The sequence below is a fragment of the Moesziomyces antarcticus genome (assembly GCF_000747765.1).
Source record: "Moesziomyces antarcticus DNA, scaffold: scaffold_v10004, strain JCM 10317, whole genome shotgun sequence".
Taxonomy (NCBI): domain Eukaryota; kingdom Fungi; phylum Basidiomycota; class Ustilaginomycetes; order Ustilaginales; family Ustilaginaceae; genus Moesziomyces; species Moesziomyces antarcticus.
In genome coordinates, this window is record NW_014639006.1 from 688,503 (window position 1) to 703,892 (window position 15,390).

General features: G+C 62.2%; 4 protein-coding genes across 4 annotated transcripts, besides 3 other annotated features; 1 reads left to right on the forward strand and 3 right to left on the reverse strand.

Moving 5' to 3' along the window:
* The first annotated feature begins 49 nt into the window (after positions 1–49).
* Positions 50–483: a sequence feature (In-frame stop codon was detected at splice-junction site;~poly-A-binding protein 4).
* Positions 484–577: 94 nt separating this feature from the next.
* Positions 578–646: a sequence feature (In-frame stop codon was detected at splice-junction site;~poly-A-binding protein 4).
* Positions 647–756: 110 nt separating this feature from the next.
* Positions 757–1,494: a sequence feature (In-frame stop codon was detected at splice-junction site;~poly-A-binding protein 4).
* A 355-nt stretch (positions 1,495–1,849) lies between these two features.
* PAN0_004d2371 (uncharacterized protein) lies at positions 1,850–4,435 on the reverse strand (the record flags this gene model as incomplete). Its single annotated transcript, XM_014802315.1, has 1 exon — positions 1,850–4,435. The coding sequence occupies one exon, from the start codon at positions 4,433–4,435 to the stop codon at positions 1,850–1,852; it is 2,586 nt and encodes an 861-aa protein (XP_014657801.1).
* A 778-nt stretch (positions 4,436–5,213) lies between these two features.
* PAN0_004d2372 (mitochondrial carrier protein) lies at positions 5,214–6,689 on the reverse strand (the record flags this gene model as incomplete). Its single annotated transcript, XM_014802316.1, has 1 exon — positions 5,214–6,689. The coding sequence occupies one exon, from the start codon at positions 6,687–6,689 to the stop codon at positions 5,214–5,216; it is 1,476 nt and encodes a 491-aa protein (XP_014657802.1).
* A 406-nt stretch (positions 6,690–7,095) lies between these two features.
* PAN0_004c2373 (actin-like protein ARPC3) lies at positions 7,096–8,397 on the forward strand (the record flags this gene model as incomplete). Its single annotated transcript, XM_014802317.1, has 1 exon — positions 7,096–8,397. The coding sequence occupies one exon, from the start codon at positions 7,096–7,098 to the stop codon at positions 8,395–8,397; it is 1,302 nt and encodes a 433-aa protein (XP_014657803.1).
* A 346-nt stretch (positions 8,398–8,743) lies between these two features.
* Positions 8,744–12,149, reverse strand: PAN0_004d2374 (kinase-like protein; the record flags this gene model as incomplete). The annotated part of the gene is made up of 4 exons (XM_014802318.1): positions 8,744–11,323; positions 11,463–11,475; positions 11,539–11,811; positions 12,082–12,149. 4 exons carry the CDS (start codon positions 12,147–12,149, stop codon positions 8,744–8,746), a joined length of 2,934 nt encoding a protein of 977 aa, XP_014657804.1.
* Between the last annotated feature and the right edge of the window lie 3,241 nt (positions 12,150–15,390).

Below are 15,390 nucleotides of genomic sequence, written 5' to 3' on the forward strand. Positions count from 1 at the left end.
GATTATCCCCGCCGCCATCGACTTCCACCTCCGCTTCGAACCATGTCAGAAGTCACCAAGCGCCAGCGAGACGCCTCCACCTCTCCCGAACCTGAAGCCAAGCGTGTCAACGTAGAGGCCAGCACCACGTCCAAGTCGACCAAGAGCGACCACTCCCCTTCCTCCCCCGACCGCCGCGACAAGATGGCCTCGGACGCTTATACAAAGCCCGAAGAGAAGGACGCCGTCGATCTCGGCTCCGGTGTCGCTGCAGACTCCACCTCGGCCAGCGACAACAAGGGCGACAACGGCTCCGTCTCCAACGGCCAGGATGGTGACCACGCGGCCGGAAGCGCCGGCAGCGTCGGCGACTCCTCCGAGGCACAGGCCACCCAGATCTCCATGCGCACCCTCATCGTGACCAGCGACGCCAGCATCATCATCGGCAAGTCCGGCAAGCACATCAACGAGATCCGCGACAAGAGCAACGCGCGCCTCAACATTGTAAGTTGCGCCACCACCTCGCGCGCCACCACATCCTTTCGCATGCTCAAGTGCTGACGACGTCCTATGTCCTTGCCGCTCTTCACACGCACAGAGCGAAATCATCGCCGGCAACCCCGAGCGCATCCTGACTGTTTCGGGCCCTCTTGACGCTGTCAGCAAGGTAGGTCTCATGCGATGTCTTGCCAGGCTAGATACGCGCCGCCCTAGTTGCAGGCTGGACTTTTGCTGATCTCGTTCTCTCCCCCGCCTTTGCTTGGTTCCCTTCCGCAGGCCTTCGGTCTGATTGTCCGCAGAATCAACGACGAGCCGTTCGACCAGCCGTCGGTGCCCGGCTCGAAATCGGTCACGATCCGCTTCATCGTGCCTAACTCGCGCATGGGATCGGTGATCGGCAAGCAGGGCTCCAAGATCAAGGAGATCCAGGAGGCGTCGGGTGCGCGCCTGACTGCTGGCGAGGCGATGCTGCCCGGCTCGACCGAGCGCGTGCTGAGCATCTCGGGTGTGGCGGATGCGGTGCACATCGCCGTGTACTACGTGGGCACCATCCTGCTCGAGCACCAGGACCGCAACGCCAACAATCTTCCGTACCGACCCACTGCGGGCGGGCCGTCGTCGCGCGCGCCCGCGCCCGGCCAGCCGGCTGCGTTTGCGCAGCAGCCGTTTGGCTACGGCGCGCCGGCGCCGCTGGGCGGGGCTGCGTTCGGCGCCCCCACCGGCGCGCCGCAGCTGCCACCGGGCTCGCAGACGCAGCAGATCTTCATCCCCAACGACCTCGTCGGATGCATCATCGGCAAGGGCGGCTCCAAGATCAACGAGATCCGCTCCATGTCCGCGAGCCACATCAAGATTATGGAGCCGGGCGCGGGGCTGGCGGCGGGTGGATCGGGCAACGAGAGGCTGGTTACGATTACGGGCCCGCCGCCCAACATCCAGATGGCTGTGTCGCTGCTCTACCAGCGCCTCGAGCAGGAGAAGATGCGCCTCGCCCAGGGCGGCGCGTCGTCCTAAGACCCGCTGCCGAGCTCCCAGAGCAAGAGGGATTCGCGCGCGCCAGCGCGCCAGCGCGGCGGCGACGGCGGCGTAGGGGAAGAGTCGCTCAAGTAGCAACACACACACTTTCGCTGCGTCCACACACATACTTTGCACCCCAAATTCCCCACAAAAAAACAGCAGCTCCAGAGCGGCCCCTCCCCACACGCCTCACCCGCGCTTGTCTGCGCACCCTCTCTGTCTCTCTCTTAGCTGTGTATCCTGCGCACCCCTCTGTTGTGAGGGTGTGACTGTTTGTTGTGACTGCCGATGTTTTTGATTCAGCCGTGCGATTGCGTGCGATTGCTCGTGTGTAAGCGCGTGCGAGACATTGCTAGAGGGTGGAGGGTGGGATTTGGTCGGGGCTAGTGATGTCGCCTCGGCGCATGAGGGTTTTGATGCGCGTAAGCTCGTCGGTGAGCATCGTGATCCTGTCCACAATGTCTTGATTCTCGCGCTGCTCCAGCTTTGCCATTCTGTCGACGAGCGGATGGACCTGAGTGGAGAGGTACGTCTGCATGTCGGTGTTAACCCGCTCGAGGTCCTTGACGAGGGCGTGTGCTCCAAAATCAGCATTGCCCGTCTCGATGGTGATGTTGGCATGGTCTTGGAGACGAGTCTTGAAGGCGAGTAGAGTATCGTACTCCTTGGCTAGGGCTTGAACTTGGTCGGTGTGGGTGGTGCGTAGTTCGTCCACTTCGGCACGTAACCGTTCGCGCGCGGATTTCCATTCGCTGCTGAGTGCGTCGTATGCCTGCTCGGCCCGTGAGCGCTTGATGCGCTCCTTGCCCAGTTCGTCCTCGACCTCGCGCACGCGCGTGCCCCACTCGCGCCCCGCCCTCCCGAGCTCTTTAGCCTCCGCCTCCGCCTTGCGTGCGCGCTCGAGCGCCTCCACAATCTGCCGGTCCTTGCGCGCCAAGATGCCCACCGACGAATCGTTCTCCAGCCGTGCCCGTGATAGCGTACCTCGCATCTCGTCCGCCTGCGCTTGGTACGCTGCCGACTGCGTACGCACCGTCGCCAGCGCCGCGCGCGTCGCCTCGAGTATCGCTCGCGTCTCCGAGAGTTCCGCGGTAAGCGTGGCAATCACTTTGCCCGAAGACCGCGCGCCGCCACTCGGAGATCCAGGAGACCCAGTGATTGCTGCCGCAGCCCCAAGTGCCCCTGCGACTGCACCGTGTGGCGATGATGTATTGGAGCCTACGGCTGCAGCCAAGTTGCGAGACGACGACGCTACAGGCGTGCTCATCGGCGTAGCAGCCGCGTTGGAGTTGAGTTGCCTCGCAGTGGGGGTTCGGACTGGCGTGTGCGATGTGGTCGGCGCCTGTTCTTCCGCTGGCTTTAGAAGCTCTGCACTCGTTCCCGCTGCGACCGCAGACGCAGAGATAGTCGCAGGAGGTGCCGGCGCACTCGTATCTGCTTTTGACACTGCAGTTGCTTCCTCAGCGGCTGCTGCTGTTGCTGGAATCGACGCTAGCTCAGACGCTGCCTTAGCGGCTTTGTTCTCCGCGGTTAGCGCCTCTGCCTGGCGCACAAGCTCTGCAATGCGCCTGTCCTTGTTCTGCAGGTCTCTTTCGAGCTGTGCCACCTGCGCCTTGACCGTCTCTAGCTCGGCGGACTCGTCAAGCTTATCGCTGGACATGCCTGTCGGGATGTTGGACAGGCTCACGTCAAAGTTGCCGCTCACGTCTGCCTCCTCGTTATCACCGACCGATTGCGCACTCCGCGCCTGCTCCGCCTCCACTTCGTGCAACAGCTCGAGCGCTTGGAGCGTCTCGTCGAGATCGGTTCTGCCCATGACCGTCCATCGAGGCGGTAAGGAGAGCTGCACGCGTCGTGTGCGTGCGGCGTCGAACAACGCGGCTGCTTGCTCTGCCGATAATCTCCGGACTGTCACTGGCTCGACCGCAATGAACTTGACCGGTGCGCTGGATGCATCGACAATCGCTTGCAGAAAAGCGTAGAGCTGAGTGCTTGACGTCGAAGATTGTGCGGACCCGATATAGATGGCTTCTGCGCGGTGGGTTTGGACCAAGGCAGCAGTGGATGTTGCATCGACGCGGTCCGGATGGACTTGCTCGACGATCTGGTCCTCGGGAGACAGCGACAGCATGGCAGAGCAGCGTGCCACCAGACCAGATGCTTGTTGTACGGCGCTTGATGTCGCCATGGACGAGAATGCAAATACGACCTTTCGCGCAGCCGAGGCGTCCTGCCCTTCTTCTTTGATTGGAGCCGGGGTGTCGACGATGGACCAGCTGCCCGATGCTGACACCGATGCCGCATCTTCTGCGCCTTGCTGACCCTGTGCTTGGAAGACGCTTGCGCTCGACACGCTTCCGCCCGCGCCTCTGAGACGGGACATGAAGCTTCTGCGACCGATGCTGCCTGTTATGCTGGCCGACGCTCCCGCGTGTGATGCCGCATGCTGCAGCGACGCCCTGCGATCCTTATCGAGTCCATTGACGCCATCCTTGGCCTCGGCATTGGCAGCGTCGAATTTGGACGCCCGGACCCTGACGTGTGAGCTGGCCGAGGCCTTGCGCGCCGCCTGTGCTGCGGCTGCAGTGGAAGTGTTGGTGAGCTCGGTGAGCTTTTCTGCGCTGCGCGCTGCGGGCGAAACAGCTCCGCTCGGCACAATCGATGGGCCGGCAGCCTTTGCTTGAAGTGCCGATAGGAACGGACGAGCGCTGTCATCGGCATCGAGCACTAGCCATGTCGAGTATGCCAAGCCGGGAGCGGTGCGAGAGGTGTGGGAGCTGGAAGCGTGGGAGCTAGATGCGACTGGAGGTTGCATTGCGGTCGTGGCTGCGACTTTGCGGCTCCGCGGCACCGACGAGTCTCGGAAGGGCACCGAAGAAAGCACGCTGTCCTGCGACGACGATCCGCCTGCCTTTGACGGGTCTGTGGCTACTGCCATGGCGACGGTCGGCACCTAGCTGGCATCTACCAGCTGAGCGGGCGCGGCGATTCTATGAGCTCAGCGGCGACAGCTGTTCGGCCATGCCGAGACTGTGAGAGATCTCGATGCTGGGTGGTCCGAGGATGACAAGGCAAATCGGAAAAGCCGAGAGAAGCGCAAGTAGGAGCGACACCGATAAATGGTCGAGAAGGTTGCTTGTGGTTTCGAGTCCCCGTCCGTGTGCGGCGGCCAGCAGCGACCAAGCTATCCGAAAGACTGAAGCTGCCCGGGCGCCTAGACGAGAGCAATGGTGACGAGATGGCAGTGGGAAAGGTCGGCCGTTCCGATCAAGGGCCGTCTGATGAGAAAGACGAAGCAGTGAGGAAGCAGGAGTGCTGTTGCTGTTGCAGGAAGCGCCGTGAGTGTGTTGCAGCGGCTATGCGCTGGCTGTGCTGAGCGTAAAGCGTAGGCGTTGGGTGTGGGTGCGTGCGTGCGCGGCTGCGTGCATGCAAGCGAGCGAAAGAAAAAAAGGGTTTCGCGACAACAACACTTGTCCTGCGCTGGCTCGCCCAAACTCGCGCCTTCTCCCACCCGCTTGTTCGGCCACACGGCAGACCAACACGCGATTGCTCAGCACCGCACCGCGCACATGCCTACCTGCGGCCCGCCGCGATTCCATTTTTCGGCGCTGCCGAAAGCTTTAGCTCGAGCAACCACCTGCCCTCGCAACCATCACAACCTTAGAAGAAATGTGCTCTCAGCATGCCGATCAATGAAACAAAGTCGGATTACTAATCTATACCAGCGTCGAAACGAGGCTCTTGCTGAAGAGGCGCGCATTGCCGTTGGTCTCGACGAGCTTGGCGAGGAAGAGCTCGTCGTTGGCTGCGCTCCAGTGCCTCCTCTCGTCACGCAGCTGCGCAAAGATCGCGGCCGCCTCTTCACGCGTAAGCGGCTTGGACGTGTCGACCAACTCGGCCTTGGTGAGCGCCTGGCGGGCATGCTCGAGGTGCTGCTTGCTGAGCTTGGTGTACGCGTTGATCGCCTGGCTCATGAGGTTCGCCTTGCCCTGCGTCTTCTCCTCGAGTGCGATCTGCAGCTCGGGCGGGGTGGGGGATTCGGTGTGTGTGGTGGAAAAAGCCGCTACAAACGCGCCACGTCCGATCGCCGATCCCTCAGAGGTGATGAGCGAAAGCAGTGCACGTGGCAAGCCGAGCTCATACGACTCGAGCGACACAAAGTCCGGATCCTTGTACAGCGACGTGCGGAAGAGCGCCTGCGCATCGTCGACAGCCACAAGCACAGGACGCTCCTTCTGGCTCGCTAACGCCTTGAACGTCGCCTCGAGCAGCGTCTGCTTTGCCGCCGCCGACGATGTCTCGATGCCTCGCTTGACCAAAGTCTCCACCGCCGTGCCCGCTTCGATCTGGCTGCCGTCTACACTGACGCTGTCCGTCGTCTTGATCTGCTTGAGCGCTGCGCCGTTCACCTTGAGCACCGCTTCGAGCACCTGCTGTGTCGCCTCGGGCTGCAGATACGCCTTGTGCTGCGCGTTGTACGTGTAGAGCGTGGACGAGTTGATCAGGTTGATCGCGCGCGGCACCGACACCACAACCCAGCCGTCATCGAGCGCATACGCGATCGACTGCGCAAGCAGCATCGACTTGCCCGAGCCCCGGTTGCCGTCGAGCACGATGCTCGTGCCCTTGTTGGCCTTGGACGCCGCGTCGAGCTTGTCGAGCACATCGAGCGTCTGCTGTCGCACGAGCGAGCGTGGCTTGGGCTGTGTCGCAAGCTCCCTCTCGAGCTCCTGAGGCAGACCGAACGCCTTGAAAGCCGCCAGCGTCTGCTCACTGAATGCGAACGTCTGTCCGGCCGAGGCTGGTGTAAGCGCTTCGGCGTGCAGAAGCGGCAGATGCGACATGTCCGGCGCCTCGACGTGGAATTCCGAGGATCTCGTGAGGCCTGCCGTCGAGTCGGCACCACCCTTACGACGGCCGCTGGTGGAGCGAGGCCCCGAGTGTGTCGACTTTTTCTTGACCACCGCCTTCTTCTTGACCTGTGCCGGCTTCTTGGCTGCGGCCGATGCCACGGCGGAAGTTACAAAGCTCCTGGATGCCGCACTGCTGGTTCCGACAGTCGAGGCATGCTGTTGCGCCAGCACCCTGAGCGAGCTTCCAAATCGAGCGGAAGCCATTTTGGTGGTGCAATCTCCAAGTGTCGATGTAGGTTGAGGTGGTCGTTGTCCAGCAGGAAGGTCAGATGCAGCCATTTGGAAGAAATCGAAAATTGCATGCTCTGATCGGATCCGACTTGGGCGCAACACGTGAGATTCCGACAGCGTTGAATCGGGAACGACATCGCACCGATCTTGTTGAAATTCCGAAAAGTGGAGCTTTCGATCTGAGGCAGCCAAGGCCGAGCGCGATGACGGGCTCGTGCGGAGGGGCCATCTTGAATCGGCAGCTGCGCGTGTGGATGGATGTGCGGCCGCGGGCTGGGCTGTGCTGCCGCCTCGACCTCGTATATGCACACAGTCGGCCTCATCGCTTGGCCTCACTCCACCATCCTACTCTTATCCCGGGAGTTGACTGCTAGTCCTTCCGACCTTCTCTCTCCACTTTGACCGACCTCTTCGCATCGCTCACCCTCTCTCGCCGCTTGTCGATCCCATCACGATGGCCACGCAGGTACACCAGCTCTCGCTCGGCCCGCTTACGGCGCACGCCTTCAACGCCGACCGCAGCAAGGTGGCCGTGTCACCCAACTCGAATGTGGTGCACATCTACGCCAACGGTGCATCGGGCTGGGTGCTCGAGCACACGCTGGCCGAGCACGACAAGCTCGTCACGGGCATCGACTGGGCTGCGCAGTCGAACCGCATCGTAACGTGCTCGCAGGATCGCAACGCCTACGTGTGGCAGCTGCAGCCCGACACTCAGACTGGCGCGCAGGTGTGGAAGCCGACGCTCGTTCTGCTGCGTCTCAACCGCGCCGCTACATTTGTGCGATGGAGCCCGAACGAGGACAAGTTTGCGGTGGCCTCCGGCGCGAGGATCATCAGCATCTGCTCGTTCGAGGAGGACAACGACTGGTGGGTTGCCAAGCACATCAAGCGTCCGCTCCGATCCACCGTACTGTCACTCGACTGGCATCCCAACAATGTGCTGCTTGCCGCAGGGTCGGCCGATATGCGTGCACGCGTGTTCAGCGCCTACATCAAGGGCGTGGATGCCAAGCCGCCTGCGAGCGTGTGGGGCGAGCGTCTGCCGTTCGGCACCGTGTGCGGCGAGTTCGCCACCCCCAGCGGTGGATGGGTTCACGGCGTGGCTTTCAGCCCCAGTGGCGATGCCCTTGCATTCGTCGGTCACGATTCGAGCCTTACCGTCGTCTACCCCAGTGGGCCCGAACAGCCTCCTGCTGCAGTGCACGTGATTCGCTCGCCCACTCTGCCGTATGTCACGCTGACGTTTGTCACCGAGACGCAGATCATCGCCGCCGGGCACGATTGTCAGCCCGTGCTCTTCCAGGGCGACGCACAGCAGGGCTGGGCGATCGTCAAGTCGCTCGACGCCGCCGGAGCTGCCGCTTCCAAGGGTGCCCCTCCTCCGCCTCCCCCCAAGGCACCCGGTCTGTCGGGCCCCAGCGTCGGCCGTCTGAACAACGAGGCGTTCAACCGATTCAAGTCGGCCGACAGCCGTGGCGGCTCGTCCTCCCCGCTCCCCACTGCCGCAGGTGGAGGAGGCGGAAGCGTTGCTGGTGCCCTGGGTGCTGTTGCAGGTGCGAGCGTCGGCGCCGATGGTGAACTGCACACCACCCATCAGAACACCATCACCAGCATCCGACCTTTCTCGGGCGCACGAGACAACGTCGACCACATCTCGACCTCGGGCGTCGACGGCAGACTCTGCATCTTCGCTGTCGCCCAAGGCACACCCGTCGGAGGCATCCAGAAGGGCCTCTCCAGCCTCCAGATCTAATCACACACATGCTGTTGAATCAGAACTGGGAATTCATTTCTCGCAAATTGCGAATGCTAGTAATACAGTCGACGATGCACTCGAACAAGAAAAAGAAGAAAGGCAAAGGGGGGTTTTGAAGCGGGAGAAACCATGCTAGAGCGTGAGGAGTGGCCGAAAGGGGCCGATTAGCGCGAGGTAGACGAGCGGGGTAAAGATGCAGAGTGATGCTTTGGGAGGGGGAGTGGGAAAAGATGAATGCTAGAACGAAGAAGGGGGAGAAAAGACGAGGGGACGATGCGGTGCAGAAGGGAGATGCAATGCGAAGAGTGTTGAGGAAATCGACGAAAGAAAGAAGAAAAAGAGACTAGAGCGAGGCGGAGGCTGCAGGAGCTTGAGGGTGGGCGCCGTTGAGCTTGACGGCACGTTCCTTCCAGGCGCGGTGGACCCAGGGGTGATCCCTGATCTGGGCGATGGTCGCGCGCCTGTCCGGGTCCACCTCGAGACACAGCAGGAGCAGGTTGAGCGCATCGGCGGACCACGCGCCCTTGGGCTTGCTGATGCGGCCCTTGATCGCCGCCGCCGGGTCCGGGAAGGGGCACTGCCCACTCAGCAGGATCGACAGCAGCACGCCCAGCGACCAGATCTCGGCATGCGGTGCGCGGTACGGCTTGCCCTGCAAAATCTCGGGGCTGGCAAACGTCATGGTGCCAAAGAAGCGGTTGAAGTACGGCTGCGGCTTCCGCACGTCCGTAATGACAGCGGAGCCAAAGTCGATCAGCTTGACGTTGAACTCGGCGTCCACGACGCAGTTCTCGTCCTTGATGTCTCGGTGGCAGATGCCGATGCGGTCGAGGTGCCAGACCGTCTCAACTACCTGGGCAAACACCCACCGCGCCTGCTCCTCGGTCAGCCGCGAGTGCTGCTCGATGCACTCGAACAGGTCGCAGCTCGTGCGTCGCTGCATGGCCGCGGGCCGCAGCTCCTTCCTAGGCTCCGGCACCACGGGCTCGGCTGCAGGAGGCTGCCACGGCGTACCGTGCAGCTCCATGACGAGGTAGAAGAAGTTGCGGTCGTTGAAAAGGTCGATGAACTTGACCACGCCAGGGTGGTCGACGACCTTGAGCACGAACGCCTCCATCGGGATGACGCCAAGCTTGGGGTCACGCACCCATCCGTGCGCAGGCACCTTGTCCTTGAAAATGAACTTGACCGCAACGGGCAGTCCGTCGACGTTGCGACGCGCGGCGACGACAAAGCCAAAGCCACCGCTGCCGAGCTCGTCGCCGAGCGTGTACGACGAAGCGAAGCGCGGATGCAGCTCGTAATCGGCCAGATGGCGCGCCGAGACCGTCTGTGCGGGCGGCACGGGTGCGCTGAACGACTTTTCCATCGCCGGTGCCTTGAGCGCCGAGCACGGCGACAGCAGCGACGCGTCTGGAACTGCTGTCGACGCCGAAGGGCCGACATCTGACTGCGTCTTGCGCACCTCGATCAGCTCCGACTCGATGGGCTCGGGGCTGGTGCGCTGGTCGATGTCGACCTCGATCTCGTCGTCGGCGAAGCTGATCTTCATGGCAGGCGCCGAGAGCGGCTGCGGCGTCGAGCCAGCGACGTCGAGCCCCTGGGAGCCTGTGGTGAAGGCCTTGTCGAGGTTGAATGGCTTGGGCACGGCCTTGGTGCGCGTGTTGGTCTTGAGGCGGTTGGCGCTGAAGGATCGCGAAAGGTCGGTGCCTCCGCCAAGCAGGCTCTCCTTGGCGCGCAGCTTCTTGCTACTCGAGGACGAGACGCTGCTCGAGCTGCTCGATCTGCGCTGGGCAAGGACCGATGCCTCCTCGGGCAGGCTCTTGGTGAGCGTGAGGGGCGAATAAGGCGGCGTGAGCAGCGTCGATGGCGAGCCGGGGTTGTTGCCAGGCGAGAGCTCCTGCGCTCGACGCGGGATGGGCGATCCAGTGGAAGACGGGTGCTCGTTGCTCTTGGACTTGCCTCGCATGCTCACACTCGCAAACTCGCGACTGAGGGGCGACATGCCGAGGGAGCCGTGGCGCTGCAGAGGTGCGCGCACTGGCTTCTGCTGGCGTGGGGTTGTGGTGGCGGGGAAGAGCAAAGAGGCGCGCGCGAGCTCGGGCGAGAGCGAGCCTCTGGACGCGGTGGCGTCGTCGTCACCGTCGCCAAGACGCTTGTTCTGCTCGGCCTCCATCATCGAGGCAACGAGAGGTGTGGGAGGCAGGAACGGGCTAACGGGAGCGCCTGTGGCCGCGCCATCTCGCGCGCCATAGAAGAGAGTGCCGCCGGGGGTCTGCGGGAAGTTGGGTCGGGAGAAGGCTGATGGCGCCAAGACGGGAAGCGAGAGCTTGGGCCTATTTGGGCGGTTGAGTGGGGACAGAGAGGGGTTGCCGGGAAGCGGTCGGTTGCCAAGCTGGCTTTGGCTCTTGGGCGAGATGCTCTGTGACGGTGCGATGGTCTCGGGGGTCGGGGCAGGGGCGGACTCGTCCATGGCCGTGTCTTTGGCTGGGCGAACCTTTCTGGCTGCGAGTGCTTCGGCGAGGAGGTTCTTGCTGGGGCGGGGAGCTTGCAGGACGTGCTTGTGCAGGCCGAGCACGCTGAAGGACTCGCTGGGGTCGTAGAGGTGGTTGGCTGCGAGGCTAGGCTTGAGCGGAGTGCGCAGGTCGAAGCTCGAGACGGAGCCGAGCGACTGGCTGAGCTCGGGCTCGAGGTCGAGGTCGGCGGAGCTGCTTGAGGAGGCGATTGAGTGGGTGGACTGGGAGGAGGCAATGTTGGTCATGACGTTGTGAGCGAGGGCGCTGCGCTTGAGGTTGGCAGCGGCACGAATGTCGTCGTCGTCGCACTCCATGTCGTCGGCGGGATTCCAGGCGTCCTGAGCAGTGGGACCCGCCACGTGCTCGAGGGCCGACTTGGGCTGCAGATTCAAGGAAGAAGCAAGCATCTAGAGGTTGAGCAGAGGAGAGGTGGAGGGTCAGCCAAGGTTCGAACGGGCATTCGACACTGGCATGCGCGGGTGTGGGAACGGGAGGCGCAAGACGATCGAGCCTTGCGAGACAAGGGGAAGCAAGCATGGGACCTACTTTGAAAGAGACACTGGGCGATGGCGCAGTGAAGGGAAGCTCAGGGAGATGATGGCATAGACCGCAGTGATTTTACCGGGATGGTCGATGTCGGAGTGCGCTTGAGCGAGCCGGTGGGCTATGGCGGTTGGCAGACGCAGCAGGTAGCTCCGAGGTGAGCTCCAAGGTGGTGGTGTGGATGAGACTGTCAGGTGTGAGCGACGCAGGCGATGCCAGTTGGTAGACGCGAGAGCAGCTGGTGTGGTGGTGGTAGTAGTGCTGGTGGTGAAGGTAAGACGGAGAGATGAGCGAGTTAAGATGAGAGGACGAGGATGCCAGCCAGCGCTTTGGAGAGAAGGGGCCGAGCAGGCTAAACTAGCGTCGTACAGCGGAGGCGAAGCGGAGGTGCCATGAAGATCGCCTGGGCGTGGCACGAGACGGAGGCGAGAATGTGTGGCTCGGGGTGGACGTGCTACAGGAGAGGTGCAGCACCAAGGCGGAGCGCGAGAGCTCGACAGTAGAAAGGGCCCGGCGGGGGKGGGATGGCAGGGGGTGCAAGGCGAGGGGGGGAGAGAGAGAGAGAGGAGAGGAGCTGCAAAGCGCACCAGAGCGGCGAGGTTGAGGGGTGAGAAACTTGGACGAGCCAGATGGGTGTACAGCCAGGAATGGGGCGGAAGCGGAGGGCAAAGAGCTGGGTGCGGCTGGCATGAAAGGGCCCGGCTAAGCGCCCACAACGAGCTGCCACTGCCACTGCCGACAGTCGTGCCTCTTCTATCTGCAGTCCAGCTCGCAAAGCAGCCAAGGCCCCAGCAAATCGACCCGATGTACAGCAGCGAACAGTGCAAGTCAGGCAACAGCCCTGAGCAGGCGTGTGTGCCAAAGCGGAGGGAGGGGGATGAGCAGCCGCCGCTGAATGCAGTGGGTGTGTGTGCAGCTCCGAGCGGATCGAGATAGCGTCTGGCGGAGAGAGAGCGCCGCTCGCCTGGGCTGGAATCCAGAGCAAGACGCGCGGGTGTGCGGCTCGTCCGTTGGGCGTGGGTTACAAAATGGAACAGCCGAGCCTCGACGGAAGGCTTCCTTCCCTGTCTGGCAGGTCTTCTGGCCCGCCCTAAATTCTTGCGCTCCGCTCCAAATCGCACTCACGGTGGGATCGCCCAAAAAAGAGAGAGGGAGAAAGAGCGTGAGCCTGTTGCATTCTTGTCTGGGTGTTGCAATTTCTCGCAATTTTTACATTTTCCGCGTCACAAAGAGCGATGCGGAGACGAGAGAGAGAGAGAGAGAGAGAGAGAGAGAGAGAGAGAGAGAGAGAGAGAGAGAGTGCCCCTCTCGCCCCCCTTTGGAATTCGGGGTCTGGCCTTTGGGATGTAGCTCGAAGATCGGTGGCTCGCATCAAGCCGCCCGTCGCCGCAACGAGGAGCACCTTGGCCTACGCGAGACCTACACACAATCCCCTCGACGGGGCATTCATTCCAGCGACAAGCAACCTTCGATTGCGCCCACCCAAGCCCGCGCGCTGAACCCTGACTCTCGCCATCCCCACGCACTGACCACCTCGACCCATCTGGCACGTCGAACGACTTGACACTAGGCTCTCTGCTTCAGAACCGGCCCTTCCGATGGGTTGCGGAGGCTAGAGTGTAGGGTCGACGTGCACGAGCAGGCGAGCAAGTTGAGGCGAGGCGAGGGCGCTCGGATGAAACTACGATCGTCGGTGACAGTTGAGCTAGACGCGCGTGCGTGCAGGAGCGGCAGCAGCAGCAGCAGCAGGGGGTCGCGCTTTTTTCGGTGGGCTCGATGCAGCGCATACAGTCTGCACCGAGACCTGCATCCAGCGCCCGTCGTGACTGCAGCGGCTCGTCGGTTCGCCTCCGAGCTCTGTTGCGTGCCTTACTCTCCGACAGCCGACAGCTCGCTCGTCCCACGTTCCGCGAGCCAAGCGTCGGCCCTTCCCAACAGCTGCTGCTCCTCTCGCGAGCCATAAGCGCCTATTTGCGATTTCGACCCGCGTTGCTCGCTTCCGCCGTCCCAAGGAATGCCATCTCTCGCTCGCAAGCCCTGTGCAGCATCCTGGCGTCAGCCCTCGATCTTGGCAGCTCATATCGCTCCTGCATCTCGATGACATCTGCGGCTCGTCGATCGTCTCCGAGACCATCATAAAAGCGCTCGCGGCATGCTGGGTGAGCGCGTCACTCCTATCGAGAATGGAAGCGCTCGGCACTTGAGCTCGGACCCGGAGTCCTGCTTTCCGCACATCGCGAACCCTCGATGGTCGGGCGTCGCCGAGAGGCGCTGCCAGAAAATTCACACGAATCCACGCTGTTGGAAATTCGCTTTTTTCTGAGAGGCATATGCATCGCATCGCAGCAGACCTTAGGCGCAAAGCTCCGCCTCGGCTTGCTCGCTCGTCGTTCCAACCGTCCCCCGCAGCCGTTCGCTCGCGGTCGTCCGAGTGAGCCGACGTCATGGCCGAGCGAGTTGAGAGTGACATTGGGCGTGGGCGCGGACGACTACCAAAGTTGGTGGCAATTGCGAACCTGGGCCGTCGTCGGCCCCGTTTCCGCCGACCGATGCAAGCCCCCGGTCCAGCACTCGCAGCTCGCATTCAAGTGGCCGGTGACTGGCGCCCGCTGGGACGTTCAAACCTTGTACGGCGTGCAGCTGCAGCAGGGTTTCTCGGGCTTTACTTGGCTTTCCTTCTGTCTATGGCTTTCTTAGCTTGGCCCACCCGATCCTGACGCGGTGCTGAATCTGGAATGGCTCGTATCGGACAGGTTCGCGATCTTGGCTGCTCGTCATGCGAGCTGCTCGGATTCGGTGCATGATGCTGGCCTTCTCCGTTGGACTCGACTTGGCTCGACTAGGATGGTCTCGCCTGCGTGCATCCTTGCACGTCTGACGTGCAGCGGCTGCTAAGCGAGGCGACGGCGTGATCGCGCGCTCGCCTCCGCCTTTAGGCCATGGAGGGGTCCAGTCTCACTCCTCGCTGCTTGGCAGCATCGAATTCGCCGCTGCTTCTCGACGCATGCAACCCTCGCCCGCACGGGCTGTCACTCTTTTTTTTTTTTCAAAAATGGGGGTGCGACCCTCGCGTCGCATCGCCGCACTCGCTAGGGTAGTATCGGCCCGCCAGTAGCAGTCGACAGTCGTTCCAACCGAGGCTTGCACCGTCGGAGGCATGGTCCTTCCCGCGCTTTCCGCTAGCCGACCGGTGACATAACCTCGCCCATACACAGCTCTAAATCAAATGCCACACTCCGCCTGCGAGTATCTGCACTGCGGAGTCGTCCGATCGCCGCCATCCACCACCGAAATCGAGCGTAAATTGCAGCTTGCGATTGCCGCCACACCAAACCACCAACCCCGAGCCCCGCACACAATGGCCAATGGGCGCCAGCATCAATTTAAATTAAGTGCGGAAGGCGAATGTGCATGTGCGATGACCCAAGGACGCGCTTTTCCCTCGGCCTCGAGAGAAATGCGTCCACGACTTCTCTCTGCGAAATTGCCCTCCGGCGTCTCTTCGGCGTCCCCTACCGGCCTCTACAATGCAGTACAATGCAGAACAGCATTCGCTGGCCCGTGTTCCTGGATCGAAACCCACTTGGTGCTTGAATCATCGAACAATGGTCGGAACCCGATTCGAGGCATTGTGCAGAGATGAATCGAACTGGCGCTCGGCGATGCCATCGTCACGGAGCATATGCTCCGCGCCCTCCGTATGCAAGGCGACTCTAATACCAGCTCCATCGACGAAATTCCTGTTTTTAGCTCGACTGCAGCACCATTTGTATGCAGTGGACCGACGCTTTGGTGCTGCGTCGTCACGACCGAAGCTGGGTGCTGTTTGAACGAAGGTTTCACGATCGCGAGCTCCGACATTCCTGCTCCTGGACGTGTGTGCTGGATAGTATGTCATGCGACCGGAGTGGGTGAGTGATCAAGACGGGCC